At 35.7% G+C, this 13,380-nt stretch overlaps 7 protein-coding genes across 7 annotated transcripts; 4 read left to right on the top strand and 3 right to left on the bottom strand.

Annotated features, from left to right (window-relative positions):
- Positions 1–60: 60 nt before the first annotated feature.
- HYPBUDRAFT_151731 (DNA-directed RNA polymerase III subunit) lies at positions 61–719 on the top strand. Its single transcript, XM_020220652.1, has one exon. The coding sequence runs from the start codon at positions 91–93 to the stop codon at positions 679–681; it is 591 nt and encodes a 196-aa protein (XP_020079452.1). The 5' UTR covers positions 61–90; the 3' UTR covers positions 682–719.
- Positions 720–749: 30 nt separating this feature from the next.
- On the bottom strand, positions 750–2,356 carry RPT1 (proteasome regulatory particle base subunit). The gene has a single exon (XM_020220651.1). The coding sequence runs from the start codon at positions 2,181–2,183 to the stop codon at positions 843–845; it is 1,341 nt and encodes a 446-aa protein (XP_020079451.1). The 5' UTR covers positions 2,184–2,356; the 3' UTR covers positions 750–842.
- Positions 2,357–2,526: 170 nt separating this feature from the next.
- HYPBUDRAFT_151729 (fungal specific transcription factor domain-containing protein) lies at positions 2,527–3,694 on the bottom strand. The gene has a single exon (XM_020220650.1). The coding sequence runs from the start codon at positions 3,505–3,507 to the stop codon at positions 2,581–2,583; it is 927 nt and encodes a 308-aa protein (XP_020079450.1). The 5' UTR covers positions 3,508–3,694; the 3' UTR covers positions 2,527–2,580.
- Positions 3,695–5,469: 1,775 nt separating this feature from the next.
- Positions 5,470–6,198, bottom strand: HYPBUDRAFT_146728 (mitochondrial 54S ribosomal protein mL67; the record flags this gene model as incomplete). The annotated part of the gene is made up of 1 exon (XM_020219986.1): positions 5,470–6,198. One exon carries the CDS (start codon positions 6,196–6,198, stop codon positions 5,470–5,472), a length of 729 nt encoding a protein of 242 aa, XP_020079449.1.
- Positions 6,199–6,680: 482 nt separating this feature from the next.
- On the top strand, positions 6,681–8,678 carry HYPBUDRAFT_103386 (uncharacterized protein; the record flags this gene model as incomplete). Its single annotated transcript, XM_020218260.1, has 1 exon — positions 6,681–8,678. One exon carries the CDS (start codon positions 6,681–6,683, stop codon positions 8,676–8,678), a length of 1,998 nt encoding a protein of 665 aa, XP_020079448.1.
- A 630-nt stretch (positions 8,679–9,308) lies between these two features.
- HYPBUDRAFT_155289 (flavin-containing monooxygenase) lies at positions 9,309–10,976 on the top strand (the record flags this gene model as incomplete). Its single annotated transcript, XM_020222097.1, has 1 exon — positions 9,309–10,976. The coding sequence occupies one exon, from the start codon at positions 9,309–9,311 to the stop codon at positions 10,974–10,976; it is 1,668 nt and encodes a 555-aa protein (XP_020079447.1).
- A 228-nt stretch (positions 10,977–11,204) lies between these two features.
- GRS1 (glycine--tRNA ligase) lies at positions 11,205–13,364 on the top strand. Its single transcript, XM_020220649.1, has one exon. It carries the CDS (start codon positions 11,331–11,333, stop codon positions 13,299–13,301), a length of 1,971 nt encoding a protein of 656 aa, XP_020079446.1. The 5' UTR covers positions 11,205–11,330; the 3' UTR covers positions 13,302–13,364.
- The last annotated feature ends 16 nt before the right edge of the window (positions 13,365–13,380 follow it).

The following is a 13,380-nucleotide window of genomic DNA, read 5'->3' as shown; positions in this document are numbered from 1 at the left end:
TTTTTTTTTTTTTTTTTTCATCATCAAATTTTCAATCAACTCTTCTACTGTTCAAAAGAACTCGGTTCAACACATTGCATTATAGATAACATGTTTGTCTTATCAGAAATACAAGACCTCGTTCGTATACCTCCTCATACATTTAATACACCCATTCATCATGCCATCAATGATGAATTACATAAAAAGTATGCCAATAAAGTCATAAGTAATTTAGGGTTAGTGATATCGGTATGGGACCTTCTAGATATCAATGACGGGATGCTAAAACCAGGTGATGGAGCATCTTTTGTTGATGTTAAATTCCGATGCATTGTATGGAAACCATTTATGGGAGAAATCTTGACCGGATGGGTCAAAGAATGTACAGCTGAAGGAATCAAGGTAAGGTTAACCTTTTTCGATGATATATTTATTCCTAAGAACTTATTATTTGAATCTTGCTATTTTAAGCCAGTAGAACTGGCATGGGTTTGGAAAGCAGATGAGGAGAATGAATTATATATTGAATCTAATGAAAAAATACGATTTAGAATAGAAGAAGAGATTTTTGCAAACATTAAACCAAAATCAAGTGTTGAAGCATCGGGTATAGAAGAACCTAAAAACAAAACACCTCCATATGCTATTGTTGCTTCTTGTCAAGCTGAAGGTATGGGTTGCGTTAGTTGGTGGGATTAGAATTGTATATATTGATATATGTAAAATAGAATACAGATTAATTAGAAAAAATTTTATATATATTTTGCATTAAAGTGTAAGACTATAAAAAAAAGGGAGTAGAGAAAAAGCTGAGGTAAATATACCTTAGAATGACGACATGAACTAACGTATAACTTGCATTAATTATATTGCATATATTCTGAAGTAGAACTAAATTTCAAGTTACCCTTGATAACCTTATCAACTGCTTTAAGGAAATCTTTTTCATTAGCAACCTTTCTTCTTGCACGAATGGCAAACATACCTGCTTCAGTACAAACGGATCTTAATTCAGCACCAGTAGCATTAGGACATAATCTTGAGATTAATTCCCATCTGATACCCTTTTCACAACTCATAGTTTTTGAATGAATTCTGAAAATATTAGCACGTCCTTCTAAATCAGGTAAAGAGAATTCAACTTTACGATCAATTCTACCTGGTCTTAATAAAGCAGGATCTAATGTATTAGGTCTATTAGTAGCAAACATGACCTTAATATTACCTCTTGGATCAAACCCATCTAATTGAGTAATCAATTCCAACATAGTTCTTTGGACTTCATTATCACCACCAGCACCATCATCAAATCTAGCTCCACCAATAGCATCAACTTCATCAAAGAATATAATACAAGCTTTTTTGGTACGAGCCATTTCGAATAATTCTCTAACCATTCTAGCACCTTCACCAACATATTTTTGAACCAATTCAGAACCAATGACTCTAATAAAAGTAGCATCAGTTCTATTGGCAACAGCCCTGGCACATAATGTCTTACCAGTACCTGGAGGTCCGTATAACAAAATACCCTTTGGTGGATCAATACCTAATTTAACAAATCTTTCTGGTGATAGTAATGGCAATTCAACAACTTCTCTTAATTTTTCAATTTGGTCTTTGCATCCACCAACATCACTATAAGTAACATCTGGTTTTTCTTCAACAGTCATCATGGTAACTGATGGATCAATTCTTGGTGGTAATGGTAATTGAATTTCATACTTTTGTCTATCAACACCAACTCTCATTCCTTCTTCGATATCGGTTGGCGACACACGTTCTCCCAATCCAACCACAAATTTGGCAATTTGTTTTATATTAATGACATATTTGGACTTGTTATCAGCATTTTGGAGTAAACCTGGTTGTGGTTGAGGATTGCTAGCTTCAATGATTTTAGTACATCTTGCAACTTGCAATGGGTGTTCTTCACTCATTCTTATTTTATCACCATTTATATCCCATAAATGTGGAGCTGCTAAACCAGTATCACTTTCTTGAACACCTATTTTATCTTTTATTCTTTCTTCAATATCCTTTAAATCTTTTTCAATACTTTTCAATGGTATAGCATATGGTGCTGCCCCGTATGTTTTCAAAACTTGGATATCATTATCACTCAAAGGTGTGATTTTATCTTGTTGATCATCTTCTTCACTTGGAGCAACATACTTGTCCCAATCAGCTTTTGGTGGCATGTTTATTCTATTTGCTTATAGTATATATTTAATGTTGATTCAATTAAAAATCTCAGTGATTTATCTTAACGAACTGCTTTTTCAGTCTTTCAAAAAAATTAACAGTCCTCCTTAGACAATTCTAACAACAGATTCAATCTATTAAATGTATAATTGCTTGAGCTATAATATCAATTGGATATGGCTATAAAGACTGAATCTATTAACGGTTCAACCTTTTTTTCTTTTGAAGGTGGCAAGACTTCTCGCCCTCCAAAGGGTATTGAATTTGGGTTTTGGTGCGCACACTACCAGTCTATTGATTAAATACTGCAAAAAGTTAAAGAAATTAAATATACATTAAGGAGAACTAAAGATAAATATCAAGACAGAGGTATAAGAAGAATGATTTAAAGAATCAGATAAGCGTCTGGAATCTCTGTATGTCATGAATGAGGGAGTCTTTATTTTGCAGGACTATTCCGTTCTTTATCAACTCCATATTTAAGGATGAGAGAGTAGTGATGGCTGTATCAATTTTTTCTGAATAGCAAGAAGGTTTGATGTGGCCTTGGGATGTATATCTTAAAAGGTTGATCATCAATTGAAGGTTCCCATTAAATTCACTTAGTTTCAAACTTAAATTCAAAGGTGTTACTGTGGAAGATTCAGGTACAGAATCAGCAATTTCTAATAATGAGTTGAGATTGTATTTGATAACCTTGAAAAACTTTTTATACCAAAAAAGAGAATTCATTGAGATCTTGGTGGTAGGTTTAGCTTTATCGGCATTGGTCTTGTCTGATTCGGGTTTTGAGCTATCCGTTAATAATAAACCAAATGAGCTTGATAAAAACTGTAAAGTGAATTGGAAAGATTCACTCGAGGAAACTTGGTCCATTTCTATCAATAGAAAGTAATAATTCAAGTTGATTACGCCAATCATTTCCTGCAAATTAGGAAGTCCAGAATATTCTGTATGGATTAACAGACTCATTGAAATTCTCCATTTTTCCAAATTTGAAGAAAACTCTTTGAGAACTTCCGATGTTTCTTCCTGGCTTCTCTTCGTGGTTGTTAACTTGAGATAATTGACTTGATCTTGGAGCTTATGTAATTCTATTCTCTTTGACAAAAGCTTTATAAAAGTATCAGATTCATCTTGTTCATTCAATTTCTCTTTGAGCGGTAATTCCAACGCTATATAATCATTAATGGGTAATTGACTTGGTCTATCAACCAACAAGCTTAATTCTTTATCCAAATTGTGCACCGACCAGAAAATACGTTCTTTCAATACCGAAAAGTTTCCTTCGGTTGGTCTATGATAGTTGAATTGAATCATTAATCTAGTCAACAACCCTAAGGAAGCCCAACATAATCCTTCATTGAACAGATGAAGCCCAAATATACAAAGAAGCAAGAACAACTTTATATTTTCAAGATCAAAACCGTTATGATCATCTCTTATAAGAGAATCAAACTGAATAACATTTGCAATGGATTCAATTACTTTATAACTGAAAAACTGCGTGAAATAATCTGTTCCAGTATTATGATCATATATGAGACAGCCGATACTTAACAATAAGTACATATCGAGATTTAAAATCGTTTCAGTTTGGAAATCGATTTTGTTAAAGCTTTCAAAAAATTGATTTTTTTCAATGAATGGATAATACCACTCATAATTTTGAAAATAATTTAAAGCAAAGGAAAGGGGTAAACCGTTAGTTGGGAACGCTTTCATATTTATAAATTCTTCTTTAAGATTAGTGCTAGATTTGCCAATGATGCCAGAGGCTTTTTGAGAAACAATATTAGCAAGATCCTGCGAGCTTTCATTTCCATACTTAGCCAAAGATTTTTTATTGGATTGGGTGTTACGACGATTACGTTGAAGTGAATCCTTTTCATGATGATTCAATTTAGCCAATTGATGCTCATCACTAGATAGTAGCGAAGAGATGGAAACCAACTTATGAGCCACCACCTGAGTATCAGAGCCATTTAGAGTTTGTAAGTGCAGTGATTCCTTTGAGTTAGGTGATGAGGATTTACTTTCATCTAAAATATGGAAAACTTCCGCCGCAGGTTGATCATCTTCACTTCGATCACTTGGTACCTCATCAGTGGACGCCTTTTTGCTGGTTTCAGGAACCGCTTCTGGTAATTCACTATACTTTCTTTTAGGAGGGTTTGGAGGAGAAGGCTTCTTTTTGATACTTCTATCGATGTACTCACAAGGAGATCCTCTTCTAGCACAGTTAGAGCAGCTCGGATACGACCTGGTACACTTTTTCTTCAAACGGTAACAGCGAACACAATTACTTGGGTGGTGGGTTTCAGGGCGCTCGATGGAATTTGATGTTGAGATAATAAATGAGGACTGCTCCAAGTCGGGTTTCCCGTTCGGGAGTTTGTTTTTAAGAGATTGTCCCACCGACTTGTCCAACTTGAATCTTGACTTGTGACCAACTTCCAGATCGTTGAGCAATGCCTTGTTCTGCTGGGAGATTTTCAATAAAGCGTTTGCCGACTCGTGGGTAGCAGCATCATGATCGCTGAAGAGAACTTGCTTCTCTTCCACCTGGGAAGAGCTTGAAGAAGTATCGGTGATGATATCTTCATTCTTTTTCGTATCAGAAGTCTTGGGATGATCTCGAATATCCGATTCACTCGACAGTATACTTGGAAAAGACTTGGTATTAAGACGAAACTTACTCGCAACGGTGCCGTTACCCATCAGCTTTCTATAGTAAACGTCCATATTGTGAAAGCTCTTCGATGATGAGCAAAGCTAAAAAAAGAAAATATTATCGAATCAGTTGCAACAAGGATGGAAGCAATACAGTAAGAAGCAGCAGGAGAGCCTTGGTGAAGCTCGGGTGAAGGTGTTGACTGGTAAATTAAGTGACTTTGGTGTAGTTGAAATACTGTGTAAATGAATGGGCAAAAAATGTGATTTTGATCCTTTCGCTATCGAAAAAAGTAAAGTTGGCGGTTGTTCGTTTTATTGTGGCGGCCCCGTCATCGAGCCGTGAAAAAGGGAAAAAGATAATAAAATGCGAAGCGAGCAGACAAAGCCGTGGTGGTGTACGGGGCTACAATTTTTGGTGTACTGGTTGTTTTTTGTTTGATTTACTATGTACATTTATTATAAGATATATAGGATGGTTGTGAATATTGTGACTGGAAGGGCTATTGTGAGACTATTATGAGACTGTTATGAGACTGTTATGAGACTGTTATGGGGGGAGGAGAATGGGCTATTAGGTGAGAGAAGGATGGGAATATGGGATAGCGGTTAGGCAGGGGTAGGTTGGTCCAAAGGTTCGGAAGGTTGTGCTTCGGCTTCTCTTAATTGGGCAAACGCCTCAGTGGCATGAGCTCTAAGTTCGTCCATCAAAACCGTTTGATGTTTTTGGTTGAAAGGAGGTAACACGTCGTGTTCGACCAAGTCAGCTCTCCAATGTTCGTCTTGACCTTTTCTCCACAAGTTTTCCCATAAGAGGGTAGTTTGGTCCAACTCGAATTCTTCAATGACATGGGCCAAGTCAGCAACCGCTTCTTGTGAATGGGTGTGTCTGTATTGAGCAGCGTACCAAGTATTACCTTCTTTATTTTTCTTTCTTAAAGCTTTGGCTTCCTTTTGTTGATGAATGTCTCTTACTTCTCTTAATTGAACCAAACCTTTATACGCGGCAACGGCGTATTCGTAATTAGCAAAGTTGGCCACACACATAAGTCTCCATAAATCATTTCTTCTATTTGGTTTTCTGTTTTCCCAATTTGGTCTTTTGAACTGAGCGTCAATTTGGTCTTGATGATACGCTGGAACTTGTGAATACAATACTTGCCCGGAAAATAAGTTCTTGAACAAAAACACTTGTGGTCCGAGATTCAAACTTTGTAATTCTTCTGCACTCTTATCACCACCTTGTGCTAGTCTAGAGCCTAACACCTTACGAGCTTTTAACTGCTCTATAAGATGTTTTCTCATCTTCTTTTCTGCTCTCAATCGCATTATCGGCATCTTGGATACTTCTGTGTGGTTTTCTTCCGGTGGATGACTTCTTAAAGGCTTTGAATAGCGTTATTAACTGGTAAACTACAAGATCACTTTGAGAAGACTGGAAATTGAAAACTGAAAATTGAAAAAAAAAAATCGTAGAAAAAAAAAAGGTCGTGCGAGGTTTCTAACCAATAGAATAAAAAGGATTTCCGGTCAAATGGTCACGTGAGTCGACACTGCCTTTAATCTCAAATCCGTCCATGAACAAGTATACTGTGCTGGGGGTATAGGCTAATCAGCTGTCAAGTATGGATATGCGTCTAATTCCTTGGTTACACTGTTCCTTCTGAATTATAGCAAAAGGTATTTTGGAAACCAGCATCAGCATACGAGGTTTAGCTTGTGGGAAGTATATAAATTAATTGGATGAATCCCCGAGTTGATTAAATGGTTGCAGTTTAATTTTTCAATATAAAAATCACTTGAATTGAAGAAGCTATTAGATGTTGAATACAATCTTAGGTTTATTTCCGTTCATACTTTGTTTCCTTGGTATATTCATATGGTCTTATAAGTTTCTTTTCAAGCATAACTTGATTGAGAACTATTCTACTCGTTTGGATATACCTCGATCTGATATAAACGGATTTTTGTCACTGGAGATAAATAAAAAATATAATGTTGCAATCATTGAATTAGATGTTGTTGAAGAAGATCTGCAATCTGAGGCTTCTTTAGAGTTGAAAAAATCAGATCATGATGATTCAATATACAATCCCCCTGGTGGTGAGAAGAATTGGTTAAATTTTAAAAACTCAAATGTTTTCATTGGTATTCTTTTCAGTTTTGTCCTTTCCTTGAGTATTGAGTTGATTGTTTTGATGATGTGTGAGTTGACTAGTACGTTTGACCATGATTCTCGCTTATTGGCGTTCCATACTATCATTGATACTTTGATTTTCATGATTACCATTATTCAACCTTTTGTGATGATTAGTCTTTATATGTCCCAAAATATTATACCGATTAATTGTACTGTGTTCCAGAAACTAGGCACGGTCTCCTGTTATATGATCTGGTTTTTATTCCTTCATAAATTTGGCCATTTATCACAAAATTTTTCTCCATCTTTGAAAAGCCTTCATACTCGTTCTTTATTAGAGCGTAAAATTAATGAAATTGTCATTACTGGTATCACCACCATGGCAATTCTTTCCGGTATTGGATCTACTACAACTCCTTATAAGATATTCATTGAAAGTGGGATTTTTAATCGAATCTTGCCAGATAGATTAAAATTGATGGCTGGGGTCAATAAACAGGTGTCCGAATTAGATATTAATAACTTGGTTCAATCGTATAATCACACTAATCTTCTTCTCACCAGAAGAACTTCAGATTTGAATAAACTATTGGTCGAAAATAGTGGGACCATTTATAACCGGCCTGATGACACGGTTAAGTCCTCAGACAATATTTTATCTCATCACACAAGGCAGAATCAAACCTCTCATCTAGATTACCAAGAAAAACAGCAACTGTTGGCCCCACCGGTAAGACCTAATAGATTTGGAGGTATGCTTCATAGAGTCCAATCTTTTGCTAGTATTAATTTAAATAAAGAAGACTCTGAAGAAAATGAACTTACAAATGAAGTTAATTCCTTAAAATCTTTAAGAAATCAATTATATGATGATTTACTTAAAGCAATTTACAAATTTAGTAAACAAAAAGAAGAGTCACTCAGTAAAAATAAGTTATTTAATAAGATATTAAACCTTTCAATGATGTTTTTCTCGATTTATTGTGCCTATCGTATCATCAATGTTATTTTCATAAGGTTACCATACTATTTCTTGTTTCAATCCGAAGAATCACACCTACTCCATGATAAAACTGATGTTATTAAAATGCAAGATCAAGTCGGAGAAGAAAAAATTAGTACTCCTACAAGAGACGCCTTGGCTGTAACCATAACAAAAATCATTCAGTCAATCTTCACAAACATTCCGCTTTCAGAGGATCAATTGGTTAATCAGATTGGTTTTATTTTATCTGGTGGGCTATTCCTTTGCTCATTCTCTAATGTTCTAGTCACTTTTAAGTCATTTGGTAAGGTTTTCCCATCATTAACAAGAATTTCAAATACAACAAAAAATTGGTTAAAAAATTTAATTGTTTCTGAATTATTGGCTATTTACGTCATATCGACTGCCCTTCTTATCCGAACAAATTTACCCACGAACTTATCTAATCAAATCTCAAGAATTCTATCTTTATCCGGCAGTTCAGCCAATTCAATTACTCGTGATTCTATAAAAGAGGTTGAATTTATTGACTTATGGTTTGATCAAATTTTCGGATTGACTTGCATAGTAAGTATCATCATCATCTTTTTGAGAAAATTCATCAATGACGATTTTAACTCCAAGGATAGCTACGACGAATATGATGAGGAAATGATGGTAGAAGAAGATGGTCTGATCTTTAAAACGGCCTGATTTGGACAAAAAAGGAAAATTAAGGTTATACACTGGCAATGTCTTGCATTTGTTGACAATATATATTATCTGCTTACACACTTTGAAAGTAGTCCATAAAGAAGTGAAGCAAAAGAATCGAACACTAGCTGAGACTGGTTGCAAAACAAGAAATCTCCAACAAGCCTTCAAAACACCTGATTCTGAGATCTTAATGAGAAGTATATTCCCTTAAATACTTCAGTTAATAAGTACCTGTAAACATATAAAAATTAGCCAAAGGCATAGGCATGAAGTGAGAATGCCTGAAAAATAGACCTGATAATCTTGTTTTAACTTACGATATATATAAACTTTTTACTCTAAGAACAATAATTCACGATAGAAAATATTCTGCTTTGTATTTCGAATTGCAACCTTTGAATCAGATTGTTGGTTGCATCCAAAGTGGCCTGGTTGCTGGAATAAAATAAGCGATGATTGCACATGAATGAACATTTCCGCATACTGTTATTTCATATGCGCAGAACTGCAAAAAATCATATGGGTGCGGAGGAAGATTTAGATTGGGACTATCTATCAATATATATATATATACATCAGAAGATGATATTTTAGAGATGAAATACTTGAAGAAGCTAGTTTGAAATAATGTCAGTCACTGAATTAGCTCATAAATCTCACACTGATCCAAGCCAGTTTAGAATATCCTACGAGGATGCTGTTCAGGTCCTCGGCCCTGACCCTTCGATTCCAAAGGATGACACCTTACCTACATTGTACTCGAAATCAGAGATTGCAATCATTGGAGGAGGATTTAGTGGGATGGTAGCAGCGTTAACGTGTAACAAAATGAATACAAAACAATCCCGAGATTTTGTTATATTTGATAAGCATGCCAATTTTGGGGGTACTTGGTTTGCCAATACATATCCAGGATGTGCATCTGATATTCCAGCATTATGGTATTCGTTCTCACAAGAATTGAATAACAATTGGAGCGAATTAAGGCCTCCCCAATATGAAATGGAAGAGTATATGCTACAAGTTGCCCAGAAGCATGGGTTAGAAAGACACTCACACTTCAGGACTGTTATTACAAGGGCTGTATACAGCGACGAGAATTCAAACTGGACAGTGACAGCACGAAATTTGGCAACCGGTCAAAGAATTGTTCATACTAGTAAGATTTTGATTAGTGGCCAAGGGCAATTGGTTACACCAAATCAATTGAAGGCAAAAGGTTTGGAAAATTTCAAAGGGGTCTACATGCATTCTGCCATTTGGAATCATGAGGTTTCTTTCAAAAATAAAAAAGTTGTTGTTGTTGGAAATGGCTGTTCTGCTGCACAAGTTGTGCCAGAATTATTAAGAAAATATGAAGTTGAAAGTATTCATCAGATTGCCCGGACTAAACACTACATCATGCCTCCACTTCCACCTATAACATATCTGCTATACCAGTTGGCCTCATACTCCCGGTACACTTTGTATCTTATGAGATTAATTGTGGCATCGGTTGCAGAATGTAGATGGCCTCTCTATAAAGGTGATGGAATTCTCGCTAGAATGGTTCGTTGGGTTAATACAAGAAAGTCGGTCAATTATATGAAGACAGCACCAGAAAAATACCATCATTTACTTATTCCTGATTACAAGGTTGGTTGCAAAAGATTGATTTTTGATTATAGATATATTCCTAGCTTACACGATCCCAGAATGCATTTAACGGGGCATGAAATTGACCACATAACTGAAAATTCTGTTGTGTTATCTGATGGTACGGAATTAGAGGCAGACATAATCGTTGCCTGCACTGGTTATAACATCAATAAGAGTCTCAGCACATTCGAACTTATTGGACGTAACGGAGTCGATGCCAGAAAGGTTTGGAACGACGACGGTATTACCGCCTATAAAACTGTTATGATTAGAGACTGTCCCAACTTTTTTCTAATTGCCGGTCCCAACTGTGCCACTGGACACTCTTCTGTCGAATTGGCCTGCGAGAATTGTGCTGCCTACTTTGAAAGAATTGCCCCAAAAATCTTATCTGGTGCCTACAAATCTGTTTGCGTTAAAACAAAAGCGTACTACAATTGGTTTAACGAAATCCAAGGTGAATTGAAAAATGCGGTCTTCGGTACTCCATTTGGAGGATGCTATTCATGGTACGCTAGTGACTCATACAATCCAACGACTTATCCCTACTCCCAAATTTTTTACTGGTGGGACATGAGACATCCAAAATGGGACGATTTTGATGTGGAAACCGATCCTAACTACTTGTCGCAAGATTCCAAACTCAAGCAATCCTAGAATTTTTTCAATAAAGCTCTCTTCTCTCTCAATCGTAATGACGAATTCCTTATTATTGGTTGTAAAATTGTAAGTATCATTAGAAGCTGCGAAATCTCAATGACAAAACAACTTCTTTGGCCGATCGTGCGACCCTCAATATAATCACTTTTCCAAAAAAAAAAAAAAAAATGAAAAATCTTCATCGAAAGCTAACAAAAAAAAGTCTGTTTAGTTAAATTTAAAGACAAAGATTCCACATCTTTACTTGATTTGGTGTTATAGTTTATAGTCATAAGTAATTGCTTTTTAAAAGTGTTGTTTCGCAATTTAAAAAGTGCTATACCTCGTGTTTTGAAAGCAAGTAAAGCAAATATGTCTACCAACAAAAGTACTATTCCTTTTTCAAGGGATACTTTAGAACAAGTTTTGAAAAGAAGATTTTTTTTCGCCCCATCTTTTGAAATTTATGGTGGTGTTTCCGGTTTATATGATTTCGGTCCACCAGGTTGTGCCTTACAAGCTAATGTTGTCGACACTTGGAGAAAACACTTCATTTTAGAAGAAGACATGTTGGAAGTTGACTGTACCATGTTAACTCCTCATGAAGTTTTCAAAACTTCTGGTCATGTTGACAAATTCGCCGATTGGATGTGTAAAGATTTGAAAACTGGTGAAATTTTCAGAGCCGATCATTTAGTTGAAGAAGTTCTTGAAGCCAGATTGAAAGGTGATAAAGCTGCCAGAGGTGAAGCCACCAAAGAAGTTGAAGAAGATGAAGATAAAAAAAAGAGAAAGAAGAAGGTTAAGGAAATTAAAAACATCAAATTACCAGATGAAGAAGTTGCAGAATACGAAAATGTTTTGGCTCAAATTGATGGTTTCTCCGGCCCTCAATTAGGTGAATTAATCAAAAAATATAACATTGTTAACCCTGGTACCGGTGGTCCATTAGAACCACCAATTGAATTCAACTTAATGTTTGATACTGCTATCGGTCCATCTGGTCAAATGAAAGGTTACTTAAGACCAGAAACTGCTCAAGGTCAATTCTTGAATTTTTCTAAATTGTTAGATTTCAATAATGAAAAAATGCCTTTTGCATCTGCTTCTATTGGTAAATCATTCAGAAATGAAATCTCCCCAAGGGCAGGTTTATTAAGAGTTCGTGAATTCTTAATGGCTGAAATTGAACATTTCGTTGATCCAGAAGATAAATCTCATCCAAGATTTGATGAAGTCAAAGATGTTAAATTATCTTTCTTACCTAAAGATGTTCAAGTCGCTGGTTCTAATAAACTTGTCGAAACTACCATCGGTGAAGCTGTTAAATCTGGTATGGTTGATAATGAAACCTTAGGTTACTTCATTGCTAGAATTTACTCTTTCTTAATAAAGATTGGTGTTGACTCTACTAGATTGAGATTCAGACAGCACATGGCTAATGAAATGGCTCACTACGCTGCAGACTGTTGGGATGCTGAATTACAAACTTCCCATGGTTGGATAGAATGTGTTGGTTGTGCTGATAGATCTGCTTACGATTTAAGTGTCCATTCTGCGAGAACTAATGAAAAATTAGTTGTTAGACAACAATTACCGGAACCAGTCACTGTTGAAAAATTTGAAGTTGAAATTCAAAAGAAAAAATTCGGTCCAAAATTCAGAAAGAATGCCGGTACCGTTGAAAAATGGCTCTTGGAAAGAACTCAATGTGAATTAGAAGATTTGGCCAAAGAATTGAAAGACACCGGAAAAATCTCTTTCAAGATTGCTTCAATTCCTGATGAAACAATCGAATTAGACACCGAATTCATCAACATTGAAAAGGTTACCAAAGTTGAACACGTTCGTGAATTCACTCCAAATGTCATTGAACCTTCATTTGGTATCGGTCGTATTATCTACTCCGTGTTCGAACACTCTTTCTGGTCTAGACCTGAAGATAAAGATAGATCAGTTCTTTCCTTGCCACCTTTGGTTGCTCCAACTAAAGTATTGCTTGTTCCATTATCATCTCATAACGATTTACAACCAATTGTCAAGAAACTTTCTGCTAAATTGAGAAAAGAACAAATTCCTTTCAAAGTTGATGACTCATCTGCATCTATCGGTAAGAGATACGCCAGAAATGATGAATTGGGTACTCCATTCGGTATCACAATTGATTTTGATTCAGTCAAAGATGAATCTGTTACTTTAAGAGAAAGAGATTCTACCAAACAAGTCAGAGGTTCTTTCGAAGACATCGTTGCTGCTGTCAGAGAAATTACTTATAATGGTGTCTCTTGGTCAAATGGTACCGCCAAACTTACCCCTTTTGACTCTCAATCTGGTGATGCTTGAACCATTCCATATGTATAACCTGTTTAGATAGTCTATCTAAGTAATGTATATTTAGTAAATTTAGTTTTAATATTTTTGT

The sequence above is a fragment of the Hyphopichia burtonii genome (assembly GCF_001661395.1).
Source record: "Hyphopichia burtonii NRRL Y-1933 unplaced genomic scaffold HYPBUscaffold_1, whole genome shotgun sequence".
Lineage (NCBI taxonomy): Eukaryota > Fungi > Ascomycota > Pichiomycetes > Serinales > Debaryomycetaceae > Hyphopichia > Hyphopichia burtonii.
The sequence above is the reverse complement of the archived record's forward strand: the minus strand, read 5'-3'. Positions and strand labels throughout refer to the sequence as shown.